This window comes from Euphorbia lathyris, chromosome 1 (assembly GCF_963576675.1).
Source record: "Euphorbia lathyris chromosome 1, ddEupLath1.1, whole genome shotgun sequence".
Taxonomy (NCBI): domain Eukaryota; kingdom Viridiplantae; phylum Streptophyta; class Magnoliopsida; order Malpighiales; family Euphorbiaceae; genus Euphorbia; species Euphorbia lathyris.
This window is the reverse complement of record NC_088910.1, coordinates 83,355,560-83,371,614: the sequence shown is the minus strand read 5'-3', so window position 1 is coordinate 83,371,614 and position 16,055 is coordinate 83,355,560. Positions and strand designations below refer to the sequence as shown.

Genomic DNA, 16,055 nt, shown 5'->3' with positions numbered 1-16,055 from the left:
TGTTGTACAACCTTCAGAATTGTACAACATTTTGGTGACTTCCCAATAAAGTGTACATCCATAATAGTGACTGATCAACGCTGGTCAAACCACCACGTCATCATTTTTCAACTCTTAAAAAATTAATTGTGAAACCCCCCAATTAATAATTACTTTTATTCAATTTAAATATTTTTTACAATTAAACTATTATCTTTTTTACTCATCATCTTATTCTTTATACATTTCTCTCTTCAATTATTCTTCTTTCTCTCTCTTCAACCCAAAAAACTCATACTTCTTCAAGCTTCCAAAACCAAGATTTCTTCAAGCTGGGTTTTTAATTCAACGATTCTTTCATGTTGGGTTTTTAATTCAACATTTTCTCCAAGCTTCCAAAACCAAGATTGTCGATGGTGCGAGGTAGAAAGTAGGAATTGATTGAGTTAAACAAATAATATTGTTTATTTTCTTTGTTTCGTTGATTGAAGGGACTTTGATCTTGCTCATTTTACAGATTTTTTAAGTAATTTAAGGGACAAATTTATGTCGTAAATTTTGTCAAACAACATGGACAACTCATCTATCCTTTTTAACTATATCGATACACATATTATAACTATAATCTAAGCTTTGCTGTGTAAGATCAATTTTACAATCTTCGGCTGAGTCAAATTGGTTCTAGTTTTCACAAAATTAAGGGTTTGCTCTATTTCATTACTTGATTTTGGATGTTGTATTTGTTGATCGACAGAATTAGTGTTAAAAATCTTGATATTTTTAATAGAGCTCTTCTTAGAAAATTGGCTTGAGGCTTAATTGGTGACAATTCTTTTGTTATTGTTGATCTATTGAAACTCTTATTTCTCCCTCATTCAAAGATGGCCAAGGTTACTGTTTTCAATTCTTCCATTTGGACATAAGTGAATCACTTTTACTTTAGTTTGTGTGCTGATTCATTTTGGTGGATTGAGGAGTCAACTAAGGTTAAAGAAACCGTTGAATTAAAAACCCAGCTTGAAGAAATTTTGGTTTTGGAAGATTGAAGAAATCCGGGTTCTTTGGGTTGAAAAGAGAGAAAGAAGAATAATCGAAGAAAAAGAAACGGGTAAGGAAGAAGAAAATGAGTAAAAAAGAGAATAAATTAATTGTAAAAAATATTTAAATAAAATAAAAGTAATTATTAATTGGTGGGTCTCACAATTATTTGGTTAGGAGTTAAAATGATAATCTATCGGTTTGACAACTACCGATTGTACATTTTAGTTGGAGGTCACCAAAATGTGAAACATGTTAAAGCAGGAGAATTACTATGCCTAGCCACAAATTCCTACCTCTAGCCTCGGGAATTGACCGAACTACCCTTTGCCCAACAATTGAAAAAAGACAAAACCTCTCAAATACCCTATACACTCTTCGATCAAATCCGGACTCGTTTTTGAACCAAATCATGGATCGTCAAAGAGGCCGTAAAGGGAAAGAGAAAATGGTAAGATTTACGGTTTTATTTTTTTGATTTACGGATCGAATTGGGATCTATGGGCGTTTTTGTTTATACGCCGGAATCGCAGTCGGGCGTATGAACATCACGCCCGACCTGTGGTTCCGGCGTAAGAACATCACGCCCGACCAGTGGTTGTGGTTGTGGCGTATCACCCAACTAGCGGCTACCCACCGATCTGATGAGGATGCTCCACTCATTAAGAGGGGGATGGATGAGTTTTTGGACGCGTGACGTCGGGCGAACTAAATTATTTTAGTAGAACTCTATACATTTTAACACTTTTGATATTATATGTACTCTTTTATGTTTATTAATTTATTTTAATGTTTACGTTGTTATATTTTATTTGTTAAAGGGTAATCCGAGTTAAAATGCCATAATTTATTTCTAAAAGGTTAATTCGAGTTAATCACAAGGGCGAACAACCAATTTTTTCGGGGTGATATTGACGCGGATTTTAGTTTGTTAGTTAACTAAATTTTTATGTTGTAAATTTTAGTTAAGTTTAGTTATTGTAAATTTTATTTTGTTTAACTAAATCTTTATTTTGTTAATTTTAGTTAAATTTTTATTTTGTTAATTCATGTATTTACGGGTTTAATTCAACAGCGGACTAATTTTTTTTACGTAACAGGTATTTACGGGTTTAATTCAATAGCGGACTAATTTTTTTACCCTCCCGACATGCGGGCGTGTAGCTATCACGCCCCACCGTGAGGTCGGGCGTGTGGCTATCACGCCTCACCGTGTGGTCGGGCGTGATAGCCCCATGCCTTACCATGTAGTCGGGCGTGATAGCTACACGCCTGACCACAAGGTGAGGCGTGGGGCTATCATGCTCGACCACACGGTGAGGCGTGATAGCCACACGCTCACATGTCGGGAGAGAAAAAAAATAGCATTTTCCTACCTTTAACCCATGGAAGGGCATTTTCGTCCTTTCACGAGGCTAGGGGTGGGAATTTGATAGACCTGTCAATTTCCGTGTTTGTGTCGTGTTCGTGTCGTGTCAATTTTCGGGTTAGTGTCAAAACCTGAAACACGAACACGACACGAAAACTTTTCGTGTCACAAAATCAGAACACGAACACGACCTGCTCTTGACATGGTAAACACGACACGACACGAATTTTTTACACAATCAATTAAATTGACACGAACTGACTTGCCAACACGACCTGACCTGCTCAACACGACCCGAATTTTTTACACAACCAATTAAATTGACACGACCTGACCTGCTAACACGACCTGACATTCTCAACACGACCCGACCTATCATTCTAAATATTTTGAACTTTACTTTAAATTCATAATTTTTAATTTTTTTAATATTTTTAATTAAATTTCGGGTCAGTTCCGTGTCTTCGGGTTGACACGAAAATGACACGAAAATTAACGTGTCATTTCGTGTCGTGTCAATTTTCGTGTCGTGTCATAAACCCCTAAACACTAACACTAAAAAAACAGGTCGTGTTCGTGTCGTGTCATCGGGTCGTGTGTCGCTTTGCCGGGTCTAGAATTTGAGGCTAGATATAACAACACCCTAAAGTAGTACACACTTATATAATTTACCCTTTATTGAAGTGTACCTATAACTTAAAACATCTTATTTACCCCCAAAAACTTAGGGAAAGTGACATATTAATCCTTTAAGGAGACGGTTGATTGTTTTAGATAAATATAAGGGCTACATATGTATTAAGCCAAATATAAATATATAATATCACATTTGTCTAAAAGATTTGTTCCTTTTTCCCTTCAAAAACCTTTCATCCAATTCAAGCATTGATTTCTCAGTCCTTTGGTGTAGAAATTTATTTCCGACTCTATTTCCAGTGACTCCATTTTGGGTATTGCCTATTTCGAGGCCTCGTTTACGGAGATTTCAGGTGTTTAATTCCTTAATAACAACGCAATATTCATACGCAAGTCCTCTTCTTTGTTTGATTGAAAACTTGAAGAAGTAATGCTGAGTTTAAGGTTGGGTACTTTTCATTCTTTACACTGCTTATCTATAATAGTGCTGGGTAAGTTACCGTTGGATCCTTTTGTCAATTGGTTTACGTTTCTGTCTTTATAGAAAATGGTGTTTGATTTTTTCTTTCATCGGGCTTCTGGGATTTGTTCGCTTTTTCAGTTTTTGTAAAGCAGGCGCTTCTGACTGCCGCAATTACTGTACCAAGTTCCAGCTGCTACGTTCTTGATAATTCTAGTCGCGTTGTAGACTTCGTATCCTTAATTTGATTTAGTTTTTATGATTATGCATTTCCCCCCAGCGTAAACTCCTTTTAATATTGATTAATTCTTACATTCAGGTTACTGGAAAATCAGTTAGTAGTAATACCCTTGGGACTTCGCATCATGATGATAATTTTGTTTTGTTTTTTTTTTTTGAAATGAATTTGTTAATTTACTGTGGAAGATTGCATTTGATGGATGGAGTTGATCATTCCAGGTGGGATTTCCTGTTGTGATAGTTTCTACACGGTGATTTGAAACATGGTTTCTAGTTTTTACTCTCCTAACTTTTGGCCGTCTCCAAGGAGCTGAAAGTGGATTTTTTTTTTAAAATGTATCATCTGCTTTTTAATATGTTTTAGATTTAGAAATCTGTTTTTGTGTTTGGGTTTAATATTTGGTCAAAATATTTTTTCCCTTAATTTGTTATATAGGGCAGTTGGATTGGCCATCATTTTGAGTATGAAGGAAAGGTAATATCCTTTTGACTGTCAATCCTTAGATCTCACTGGAGAGCTATAATGCTATACGTTGCCTTTTTGCAGGAAAATACTGACTTAGCAGTTCGGTTTTGCAAAGATGTTGAGAAAAGATCACAGAAAACGGTAATCCATAAGACTTGCAAGTTCTCAAGTATCTACTATCTTGGTTTCTTTTTTCATGATTTTCATTTTAAGACCTTTATTTTAGAAGTCCTGACACAAATATTAACTGTGGTTTGATAAGTTCTTTTAACTTAATATATTTTTTCAATACTTTAGCACAATTTACAAAGTTTAACCACTCTTTAGCTTACTGTTGATTCTATTTTGAATAGTGCTTAGGGCATTATTCCATTGATGTGTAACTGATGAAAGTTTTGCAGCTGTAGTTACTATCTATCTTATTGTTTTTTTTTTTTTAAATGGTCGGTCATAGTTCGTGTGATGAAGTAGGCTTCACCTTGCAACTTAAGAAAGGCCTAACTCTGACACTATTCTTTGAGTTGAATTGAATAATGCTTGTTCAAGATGAATAGCATTCATTACCTTCGAAAGGAACATTAGATTTTATTTCTAAAATGAGACTTTTTTTTTTTGAAAGATTGTTGGTTTCCTTTTCTTATCTTTTTTTTTTCTTTTCCGCGTCCTTTCCAAAGACATAAATTAGTATTATTTGATATGGAAAATTCTGGTGTAAATGAAATCATCTTCATTGCAGACCATCCATTAAATAATTGCTGCAATGATTGTGTGAAGTACCAAAGCAGCTTTATGTACTAACTAACTTTCAAGTGCCACAATGTGTCATTAGGTTAACAGTGAATATAGATCTTGTGGCAGAAGTCTGAAAGCTTATATGTTTTAAAGTTGTTCATTCAGTGATAACAATATCCTGCCCCTTCTGTAGTATGTAACTTTTCTGTGATGTAGTTATGGTTTAAACTTTCCGAGTGCCTCATTATTATGCAGGGATATGTGGCTTTTGGCCGATTCAATACGTTTAACCATTTCACTACTGGTTCAGGACATGTTGATTTCGTTCAAGTGAGTATTTCATAGGGTTCAAATAATGTCTTGTGCACTTGAAAAATATAGAATGGCATTGTAGGTGGAAAAGACAACACTATTGGTGTTTACAAAATCATATAAATGTTCAGGGATGCTGCATCTTCATATTGAATATACAATTCAGAGAATGGTATACTAGTCTATCATAACTTTATGGCCCCCATGGTATTTGCTTAGAATCTTGCATTGTAAATTTATAATAAGAAAATATTCATTGAATACTGTCAGCTATTAATATGTAGTGGACCTTTAACTATTAGCTTGAACTTTTAGTTCAATTGGTTCCATGACATGGTATCAGAGCCACCTGTGACCAAGTGGTCCAGGGTTCGATTCCTGGCAGCCCCATTTGTTGATTAAATTGCAGGACATGGTAATATGGGCCTGTGTTGTCACGCTTCAAGCCCAAGTGAGCTTTCGCGTGTGGGGGTGTGTCAGCTATTAATATGTAGTGGACCTTTAACTATTAGCTTGAGCTTTTAGTTCAATTGGTTCCATGACAAATACAAAGTAGGATGGCAATTATCTTGTCTCTTTGATGTATCTGCAAGTACTCATCATATGATTCACTTTTAAAAATTCACTAATAATATTGTTTTCAAAAATTATTCAATATCCCCACTTTATAACCCATTGTCCGTACTTCTCAAATTGTGTTTTCACTCTCTCTCATCTTGAACTGTAATTTCTGCTTGGCAGGCTCAATATAGTTTTGGAGTGTTGTGGGCCATTTTTGTAAATATGATTATAATCTTCTTTATTTTGGTAATCAGAATTTTAAGTAATTGTCTGAATTATTTCAATTCTCTGTTAATCACTTGTTCCAGAGGTTTTATGGTGGTGACTTGGCCAATTGTGAGAATAGTTACGATAAACTGGGACGTACAGCTCAGGTTAGTGGTAGTATTGAAACTTATTTGTGTAGTAACAACCAAACCTCACCTCCCTCGCAGGTGCAAACACAGAGAAAATTTAATAAATACTACCTATGTTCCATAATACTAGGCTTAGGGTTTTCTTTCCGCATCAGATTAACAAAGTTAGTTACTGTGGTTAAAAAAGTAAACGTTTCACTAATTTTGTCATAAAGCATTTCAAATACATATTAAAAGTTTAACTAACATTCTAAGATTCAAGACAATAAGGAAAATACAACACACATACTCAAATACATACTATGAATAATTGAAAGTTCAAAATTCTGATACTTGTACTTTTTGATAACAATGATCATAAATATTGGGTCATGTTAACATATTAACTAATTGTTATTGCTCTAAAAGGGAAATTAGATTATATTTTTGGGACAGACGAGAAAGATTACAAGTCTGCTATTATGGGACAAAGGAAGTAATTAGTTTAAGATATCACTTTTGCAAATAATAAGAGACAATCCAGGGCAGTTTTACTTAGTTTCTACTTGTTCAACTGCCCTCATGAATCTATTCAAGTTTTGTAAATTTCATGAATCTGTACAAGTGATAATATCTCTTATGCAATTTCAGGTGAATATCATTTGTGGTAATTGTCTAAATGGACAATGCAAAGGTATGGAAATACTTTATTATGTTATCTCAACTTCCACTTCCTCTATTTTTAAAGACTAGGTATGCTAAATGGTTTGATCCTCATGTCTTATTCCCTCTTTTTTTTTTTTTTTTTTCTTTTTTTCTTCTGTGTGTGTGTGTTTTCTTATCGGAGTGGCGGTAATGCGAGCCAAATTGACTTCTTCTTAGTAAGGAGTGCTTGGAGAAAGAGTTATATTGATTGTAAGGTGATCCCTGGTGAGAGTACGACAACCCAACATAGAGTAGTGGTGCTAGATTTTCGAAGTAGGAAATGTATAAGAAAACAAACACCACAAGTAGAGACTAAGATTAAGTGGTGGAAATTGCAAGGGGAGAATCAACAAAAATTTGTGGATGAGATGACCAAAAAAGATATTTGGACTAGCAATATGGATTTAGATATAGATTCGATATGGAATAAGATGGAGCATAGTATAAGGGAAGTAGCGAAGGAAGTTCTAGGGGAATCTAAAGGTAGCATGCCACCGGGTAAGGACACATCTTGGTAGACAGAAGAAGTACGACAAGCAGTAAAGAGTAAGAGAGAATCCTATAAACTATTGGGGAAATGTAGGAGTGACGAGAACTACGAAAAATACAAAGAGGCTAAAAGGGAAGTAAAGAAGGTCATACGAGATGCTAGAGCAAAGGTGAATCGGGATCTGTATACAAGATTGGATACGAAAGAAGGGGAAAGAGACATATATAGAATTGCTCGGATGAGAGATAGGAAGACGCGAGATCTCGGAAAAGTTAAATGTGTGAAGGATGTGGACCAGAAAGTCCTAGTTGGAGATAAGGATATCAAGGAACGATGGAGGTCCTATTTTGATGACTTATTTAATGGAGATCGCCAACAAGATGTTGGAGATATAAGTATCCATCACGATATGATAAATCATGAATGCCTGCGGAGAATTCAAAAGTCAAAATGGCATTAAGTAAGATGAAGTTGAAGAAAGCAGTAGGACCTGATGGCATCCCTATTGAGATTTGGAGATGTTTGGGAGAAAGAGGAATCGAATGGTTGACGACGTTCTTCAACAAAATTTGGAGAAACAATAAGATGCCATCAGAATGGAGGAAAAGTATCTTAATCCCTTTGTATAAGAACAAAGGCGATGTCCAAGATTGTGCCAACTATCGGGGAATCAAATTAATGAGTCACACTATGAAACTTTGAGAGCGAGTGATCGAACAAAGGCTAAGGAGGACGGTGAAGATCTCGGAAAACCAGTTTGGCTTTATGCCGAGAAGATCAACTATGGAAGCCATCCATCTAATGAGACAATTAATGGAGCACTATCGAAATAAGAAGAAAGACTTGCATATGGTTTTCATTGACTTGGAGAAAGCATATGATAAGGTACCAAGGGAAGTACTTTGGTGGTCCTTGATAAGGAAAGGCATTTCGCGGAAATATATTGACATCATAAAGGACATGTATGAGGGAGTATGCACGAGTGTACGTACTAGTGTTGGGAAGACTGAAGAGTTTCCTATTACGATTGGAGTGCATCAAGGTTCCGCACTAAGCCCATTTCTTTTTGCCATCGTTATGGATGAACTAACAAGTTCACTTTAAGATGGTATACCATGGTGCATGTTGTTTGCAGATGATATTGTGTTGGTTGATGAGACGAAAGAAGGAGTGGAGAGGAAGTTGGAACTATGGAGACAAACTCTAGAATCTAGAGGCTTTAAGTTGAGTCGAAGTAAGACAGAATATTTGGAGTGTAAGTTTAGCGGCCATAGGAGTAGGGAGGCAGGGACAATCACCCTAGATGGGAGAGTTGTTCAGGCCTCGGATTGCTTCCGGTATTTAGGATCTATTATCCAAACGGATGGAGAAGTAGATGGAGATGTTGCTCATAGGATTAAAGCTGGTTGGTCGAAGTGGAAGAGTGCTACGGGTTTCCTTTGTGATCCCGGCATGCCTAATAGATTGAAGGGAAAATTCTACCGGACGGCAATTAGACCAACATTGTTATATGTTACGGAGTGTTGGGCAGTGAAACACTGCCACATCCATAAGATGTCGGTGGCGGAGATGCGTATGTTGAGATGGATGTGTGGTCATACGAGAAAGGACCGGGTGCGTAATGAAATAATTAGGACAAAAGTAGGGGTCACATCTATTGAGAATAAAATGAGAGAAAACCGACTAAGGTGGTTTGGCCATGTGAGACGTAGAGCGCTTGATGCGCCGGTTAGGAGAACCGAAGAGTGGCAAAGGGATGTAGTGGTGAGGGGTAGGGGAAGACCTAAGCAAACTTGGAGGAGGGTGATCGAGAGTGATATGAGTTTACTGGAAATTGAGGAAAATATGGTAGTGGATAGGACGGAGTGGAGGGAGCGAATTCGTGTCGCTGACACGACTTGATTTCACGGTTTTATATGATGGTTCATGTTAGCCGACCCCGAATCATTTCGGGACTAAGGCTTTGTTGTTGTTGTTGTTGTGTGTGTGTGGAGCCTGAACTAATTGGGAAACTTCAGTATCAATAATAAGACAGTTACAAATGCTTGAGATACAGTGAATTAAGAAAAGTTGGAAAAGCAGCTGCACATTATTAAAATTGTTGCTTAGAGGAGCTTAGTTGATTTCTAAAGATTTCTATTTAAATCTTGAAGCATTCAAATGGACAATTCTGGATTATTGGAAATGGGACAGGATAATGGCATTGATCAAATAGTCCTCTACTGCTATCTTATTCTGTTGTTTGTAACAACCAAGATGAGTAAGAATTATTTTGATTTTCTGAAAAAACTTGAGTTAATGCAGTCCTATTTATAGATGAATATAAAATAAAAAAATAATAAATTGATTAACGGCTAGAAATGAGGCCTATATAGTATGAAATGACATAATTAATGTAAACAAAGGCCTAACTCACCCCAAAAGGTACCTCAAAGGGTGAGAATTGCTTCACATATTTAAGGAGCCATATAGCTTCCTTATTTAGCAATGTGGGATGTTTAACATAGTTGCGAAAGGCGAAAGGCGAGCCGAAGCGATAAGGGCAAAATATCGCCTTGAGGCGAGGCGACCGCCTCTCGCACATGAGGTGACAAAAGAATTACAAAAACACAAAAAATAAAATCATAACTCAAATTGACTAGTTTAACCTCTAAAGTTGTAAAACACAAAAACTAAAACATTCATGCGTATGTGAGATCATTTGAGCTCCCTGCCTTGACCTCTTGCACATACTTCCAACAATAATCCATTCTTTTTGTAGCTTTGGATGTATTAGAATTATTAATACTCATGAAAAGCCTGCAAAAGCATAACACTTAAGAACTGATAACTAATAATAAACTTAACAAAACTAATAATGAACTTGCACAACACAACAACAACTAATAATAAACTTGTCAAAACTTCACAAAATTTCATAAAAATTTGAGCAGCATAACCTTTAGAACAAGTCATAAAAATTTGGGCAGCATAACACTTAGAACCAAGAAAAGTAAGAGAAGAAGAAAAGAAACTAAAAAGATGGAAGTAAGAAATAGAAGTTAGAACAGATCAGAGAAGAGAGAAAAGTAAAGTTGTCGAAGTATGTACCTTTTAGATCGACGGTGCTGTTGGAGGAGTTGAAGTGAAGTTGTCGAAGTGGTTGAATTAAGCCTAGAGGAGATGAAGTCTTCCAACTGGACACAGAGAATCCTTTCTATAGCAATCGCACAAACTGCCTAATTACAGTTAGGCCAATTTTTAACCTAAATATCACCTTAGACCCAAAGGCGACCGCCTCTCGCCTGCGGCGGAAAGGCGGTCGCCTTTGGAATTTAGCGCGCCTTCGCGATCGCCTGGGTCGCCTTTCACAACTATGATGTTTAACACGCCCCCCTCACGCCCAATTCATTTGGTACGTGACGCTAATATCAGCAGGAGCCCCAACATTGGGGCTTGGCTCTGATACCATGTAAACAAAGACCTAACTCACCCCAAAAGGTAACTCAAAGGGTGAGGATTGCCTCACATATTTAAAGAGCCATATCAAGCTCGGGCTTATTGTTAAGGCCCAATCATAGATCTTATATTAATCTCTGACGATTAAGACATAAGTTAACGTACTTAATTCCCAAGTTACTCTATCACCTATGGTTAACAAGTGAGCTTCTTTTTGTGATAGTATGGGGAATGGCAAATGAGAAAAGGGAGTTAGAAGAAAATGAAGGGAGACAATGTGAGGATGGAGAAGACTCCCAGTTGTCCTATTTTTTTCAGGAAAGAGTGAAGATGAGCGAGAAAAATTATGAGGAAAAGAACTTGTCTTAGCTAAATGATATTCTTATATTTACCAAAACATCTTATATTTACTACAGGAGTGATCTAGTAACAACCTTATAGTTTCAACTCTGTTTCTCCTTGCTTTCCTCTCAATTTGGTAGTTTCTTCGGGTCTTGGTGGCACCAGCTTCTTTTCTTTCAATGTTATTCATCTCTCCTTTTCTTTTTGCACTCCAATCCAGAGGAAGCTTAGGCACATAATTGGTATTAAGGATGTAGCTCTATCTTGTCAAACTATTTTCTTGCTTGAGGCAAGCTCAAAATTTGGTGGTTCTTATCACTATTGTAGTTATTTTTTGCTTACTTTTGTTGTTTTTGAAACTCTTGATCTACAACTACATAGTTTTTCATTGCCTACCAGTCTATAATGTATAATGGAAATCCTCCTTAATCAAATTGCAGTTTTATTAATCTTTAAGTTTTGTATCTCAGGTGGGCTTGGATGCATATGCAATGTTACTTATGAGTCAGATTGCAGGTTTGTACTCAATGCTTTGAAATTTATTTCAACATACTGAAGTAATTTGTACTCTCTCTGGAGTGTACAGTTGTCGTCTTGTTTATAATTCTTGACTATCACGTCTATGGTACAATCATTTTTTTTTAATATTTGATTATCCTAACACTTTGTTTGGGAGGAAAGGTTGAGAGTGTTAATAAAGTAAGGGTTAATGATTAACCTATGTTTGCGAAGATGGCTTTATATGGGTAAGGGTTGATAAGGTTTGATAAAAGGTTAATTTCCAAAACCTTTCCTTTCCCTCCCTTTGATACCTTCCATGCATGCACCCCATCCAAAAAAAAAAAAGTGTAAGGTGCATGGGTATGAACTCCTTAAGTGTTGAAACATACAAGTAAAACAGGTTTTCAAGGGAGAATTGTTTTTGTGGAGCTGGAGCGTGTTGACATTGTTATGGTTGTTTAATTTATTGATACAGGTCATGAGTAGAAAAAAAAGTTATGATCCATCAAGGAATCATTAGTTGCTAAAGGGAAATAATTGATGGTGGAAACATGTCAAGCAAAGCATGTTCTGAAATTGCTATATTGGTTCCATTGAATGAAGAAGCTAAAAATTTCCCATGTTCGTCTATGCGAAATATTCAAAGATAAAGTAATATCGTAGTACTTCTAATTAGCATTGGTGCGGAAAGGGATTTAGTTGCTATGTGAAATATCCGGGTAACTAATGTATAGGCTACTTAATGTGACACTTTTATTTTCAGGTTTTTTTTTATGTTTGATTATTTATGTTCCTTTAAGACCGAGTCTGAGATATTTTTTTATTCCTGCTCATATCATTTGCAAATAATAAAGAGAAGCTCATTCTTTCTTTCTGTAAATGATATTAATTTTCCTTGTCTCAGAGTTTTGGTTGAACTTGCCATGCCATGTGAGAAACGAGGACCACGAATATTTGAGGGCTTCACTGTTGGATTTCATCCTAGATCGTGGGAAATTGTAAGATATTGTGCTGCTCCTGTATTAACTTCAATATATAGTACAATGGTAAAGAAACAAAGGATAATAAAGTTATGGAAATTCATATTTTATTTACTTGTAGGTCTACAATGGCATGACTCAACTGGGTTATGAAAGGTCTCGCAAAGAGTTTAGGTATTCATTTATTCTTGATATTTTATTAACGTTGTTGTCGTGTGACCAAGAGGTCACGGGTTCGAGTCTTAGGAGCGGCCTCTTGCCAAATAAATTGGCAGGGGAAGGCTTGCCCCCAGTACACCCTTGTGGTGGGACCCCTCCCCGGACCCTCGCTCAGCGGGGACGCGTAGTGCGACCGGGCCGCCCTTTTATTGTGGCTTTTCAATTAATTAAGAGATCCAGTATAAGAAAATTTTGCTAAACTTTTTTAAATGTATTTGATGTTCTTGATTGTCCCCATGCTGAACGAAGCTGTTATCTTTCTGCAGCTTCAGCACAGAACAAACTCATATTGCCCTTTATATGACTGCAATTGCTTCACTTTCTACTTTGGTGAAAAAACCTGTTATTAAGGTACTTTTACTCTGTCCAATGCACAAAAACATGCTAATTTCAAATCCAATTTTTACAATATTTATGTGATTTTTGTTTAACTTACTATTTTCTTAGGTTCTTCCAGAGAAAGGCTTAGAGGTTAGGTTGTCAGGCTCTGGTGCGGTTGGGACTCCACCTACTACTTTGACACCTGCAATGTTGATTTTGGATTGGAGATGTATGGTTTTCTCTATTTTTCCCCATTTTATGCCATCCTTTGTTATTATTCTAAAATTAGATTTCAAACTTTTAAAGGTCAGGAGGTCCATGATACACCCTATGAAGTTAATGTCACAATTCCAGTAGAGGGTTATGAGCCTGTTCAATTTGTTCTATCAAAACTTTGTGGTAAGCTTACATTGCTTTCCCAGAGCCAAAATTCTCCCACTTTCATTCTCTTAAACTGTTAAATTCTTCATTACAGACATTGAGACCGAAATCTGGCGATAAGTTCTTTAGCCTAGATATTACGTATTAATAATCTGTTTATTTATATTTTTGCCTACTACAACAACAACAACAACAAAGCCTTAGTCCCGAAATGATTCGGGGTCGGCTAACATGAACCATCATATAAAACCGTGAAAATCAAGTCGTGTCAGCGACACAGATTCGCTCCCTCCACTCCGTCCTATCCACTACCATATTTTCCTCAATTCCCAATAAACTCATATCACTCTCGATCACCCTCCTCCAAGTTTGCTTAGGTCTTCCCCTACCCCTCACCACTACATCCCTTTGCCACTCTTCGGTTCTCCTAACCGGCGCATCAAGCGCTCTACGTCTCACATGGCCAAACCACCTTAGTCGGTTTTCTCTCATTTTATTTTTTTTTTTTTTTTTTTTTTTTTTTTTTGCCTACTATTGTAGTTTAATTGCTTAATTGGCTAGATGTCTGTACTATATGCGAATGGAAAAATAAGTGATACCCTCCAACTTCCTGAAATACTCTAAAATCTACACATTTAAAGAAGGTCAATGCTAAAATTTCTTGCAGCAGTGCCAGTATGTTTCAATTCTATTGTCTACCAATACTTTGTTTTTTACTTTTTAAGTCTTTCTGAGTTTCATCTTTGTTTGTTCAAATATTGCAGAGAAAAAACAGAATCAAGAGGTGGACTCAAGACAAGGATGGGTTGTATTTGGGGTCCTATCTTGCATGTATGCCGATTTTGACTAATGTCTTTCTCATCTAACAAATGCTAGAAACTTGTGCTCATTAAATTTTAAAGTGTCAGTAGAAGAAGTACATGATTTGGGCTCTCTATCACTGCAGTTGAGTCTTTTATGCCATATGTATGTCTAAACTACAAGTAGTTTGTTATGTGTTTGTATTTGTATGAGTTTTCCTTCAACAACTTTAAGTTCATTCACCATGCTTTGGCTTTTGATGATTTACCTATATACCCTTCTTTTCACTCTGTTTTTATCTTTTATGGACTAAGCATTGCGGTAGCTATTTCTTATCCATTCTGAATTAACTTTTGAACAAATTGGCGTGGAGCAGATTCTTTGTCTTATCTACAGTGTTTTGTTGTGCTGGATTTATCTACAAGACACGCGTGGAACGCCTGGTACATCTCTACTTTCCTTTACCATAATTTTCTATTCTCCAGCTCTTACTTGTATTTTGCTTAGATGCCTTGATGTTTTATTTGTTTTAGCTTTATCTTTCATTTTCTATTATCTATGAAATGTACATTCTTAATGATGCTTTGGCCTCTCATCTGAATGCAGCACGGGCTTGATGCATTGCCAGGCATGACAATATTATCTGCATGTTTAGAGACTGTGAGTTTACTTAACCTTTATGAAGAATTATGTTATTTCTATACTATGTACAAGTAATTAGGAGGGCGAGCCTTGGCGCAACGGTAAACGTTGTTGTCATGTGACCAAGAGGTCACGGGTTCGAGTCTTAGGAGCGGCCTCTTGCCAACTAAATTGGCAGGGGACAGCTTGCCTCCAGTACACCCTTGTGGTGGGACCCCTCCCCGGACCCTCGCTCAGCGGGGACGCGTAGTGCGACCGGGCCGCCCTTATGTACAAGTAATTAGACAGAAAATTTTGGACAAATTGTTAGAGGTTTAAAGTCTGTTTGAACAGGAGGTTACTTGGGTCAAAACCGAATGACATTGTTTATTGAGATATATGAGTGTTTTGAATGTGTAATATTAGGCAAGCGGTGAACTGCATGGGTACATGCAATCAGATGGGGCCAACGGTGGTTATTCACGAGCTGAGGCCTCTTGGGAACAACCTTCTACTTCAGAGCAAGGAACATGGATAAAAAGTGAGAAGAAATATGGTTCGGTTTGAGCTTTTCTTTATCATACCTAGTCAGAATTTAGGCTAAAGTTTATCAAACTGTAAGCAGAGGATGTGAAAATGGTTTTGTACACAGAAAAAAGTCCAAGTGAGTTTAAGCAATTGAAGCTATAGGTGATTGAAAACTCATGAAATATCTTACAGAGTTTTTGTATAATATAAGTGACCCCATTATGAACCAACAGTTGTAGTTAGTTCCATTTTGGGAAGTTTTGCTCATATGAAATTGATATGCTGAATGCTGATTGGTTACTGTCTTTTATCAGGGAAATTCATATTTGAGCATTTGGATTATTCTATTTAAGCCTTTCATATTTCAATTGTGTTTAACTGAATCATTAAAAGTTTAAACCCTTTTATTCCACATGGTCACTATGGTCAGTTGCCAATTAGAATTTTAGGGTGGAGAATTCTAGGATGACATTGTAATAAGTCTAGAACCATCCTTGTCATATGTTTTTAGTATGAACTTTGATATCAACATCTACCATAATTTAGTGGTTGTTTGAATTTCATTTTTGCTTCTTTTTGTCTAGAATAAAACCATTTGGC

The 16,055-nt window shown here is 36.5% G+C and overlaps 1 protein-coding gene across 2 annotated transcripts; it reads left to right on the top strand.

Annotated features, from left to right (window-relative positions):
* The first annotated feature begins 3,214 nt into the window (after nucleotides 1-3,214).
* LOC136203955 (uncharacterized) lies at nucleotides 3,215-15,760 on the top strand. Of its 2 annotated transcripts, XM_065995164.1 has the most exons (17): nucleotides 3,216-3,513; nucleotides 3,624-3,715; nucleotides 4,159-4,197; nucleotides 4,270-4,329; nucleotides 5,176-5,250; nucleotides 6,102-6,167; nucleotides 6,780-6,822; nucleotides 11,574-11,619; nucleotides 12,509-12,602; nucleotides 12,706-12,758; nucleotides 13,070-13,154; nucleotides 13,251-13,353; nucleotides 13,431-13,523; nucleotides 14,270-14,336; nucleotides 14,683-14,749; nucleotides 14,913-14,966; nucleotides 15,354-15,760. In XM_065995164.1, the coding sequence occupies exons 1-17, from the start codon at nucleotides 3,453-3,455 to the stop codon at nucleotides 15,492-15,494; spliced, it is 1,239 nt and encodes a 412-aa protein (XP_065851236.1). In that variant the 5' UTR covers nucleotides 3,216-3,452; the 3' UTR covers nucleotides 15,495-15,760. The 2 variants fall into 2 exon arrangements, 1 of the variants encoding a protein (XP_065851236.1); XR_010674998.1 differs by lacking the exon at nucleotides 15,354-15,760 and having other exon boundaries at nucleotides 3,215-3,513; nucleotides 14,270-14,450.
* The last annotated feature ends 295 nt before the right edge of the window (nucleotides 15,761-16,055 follow it).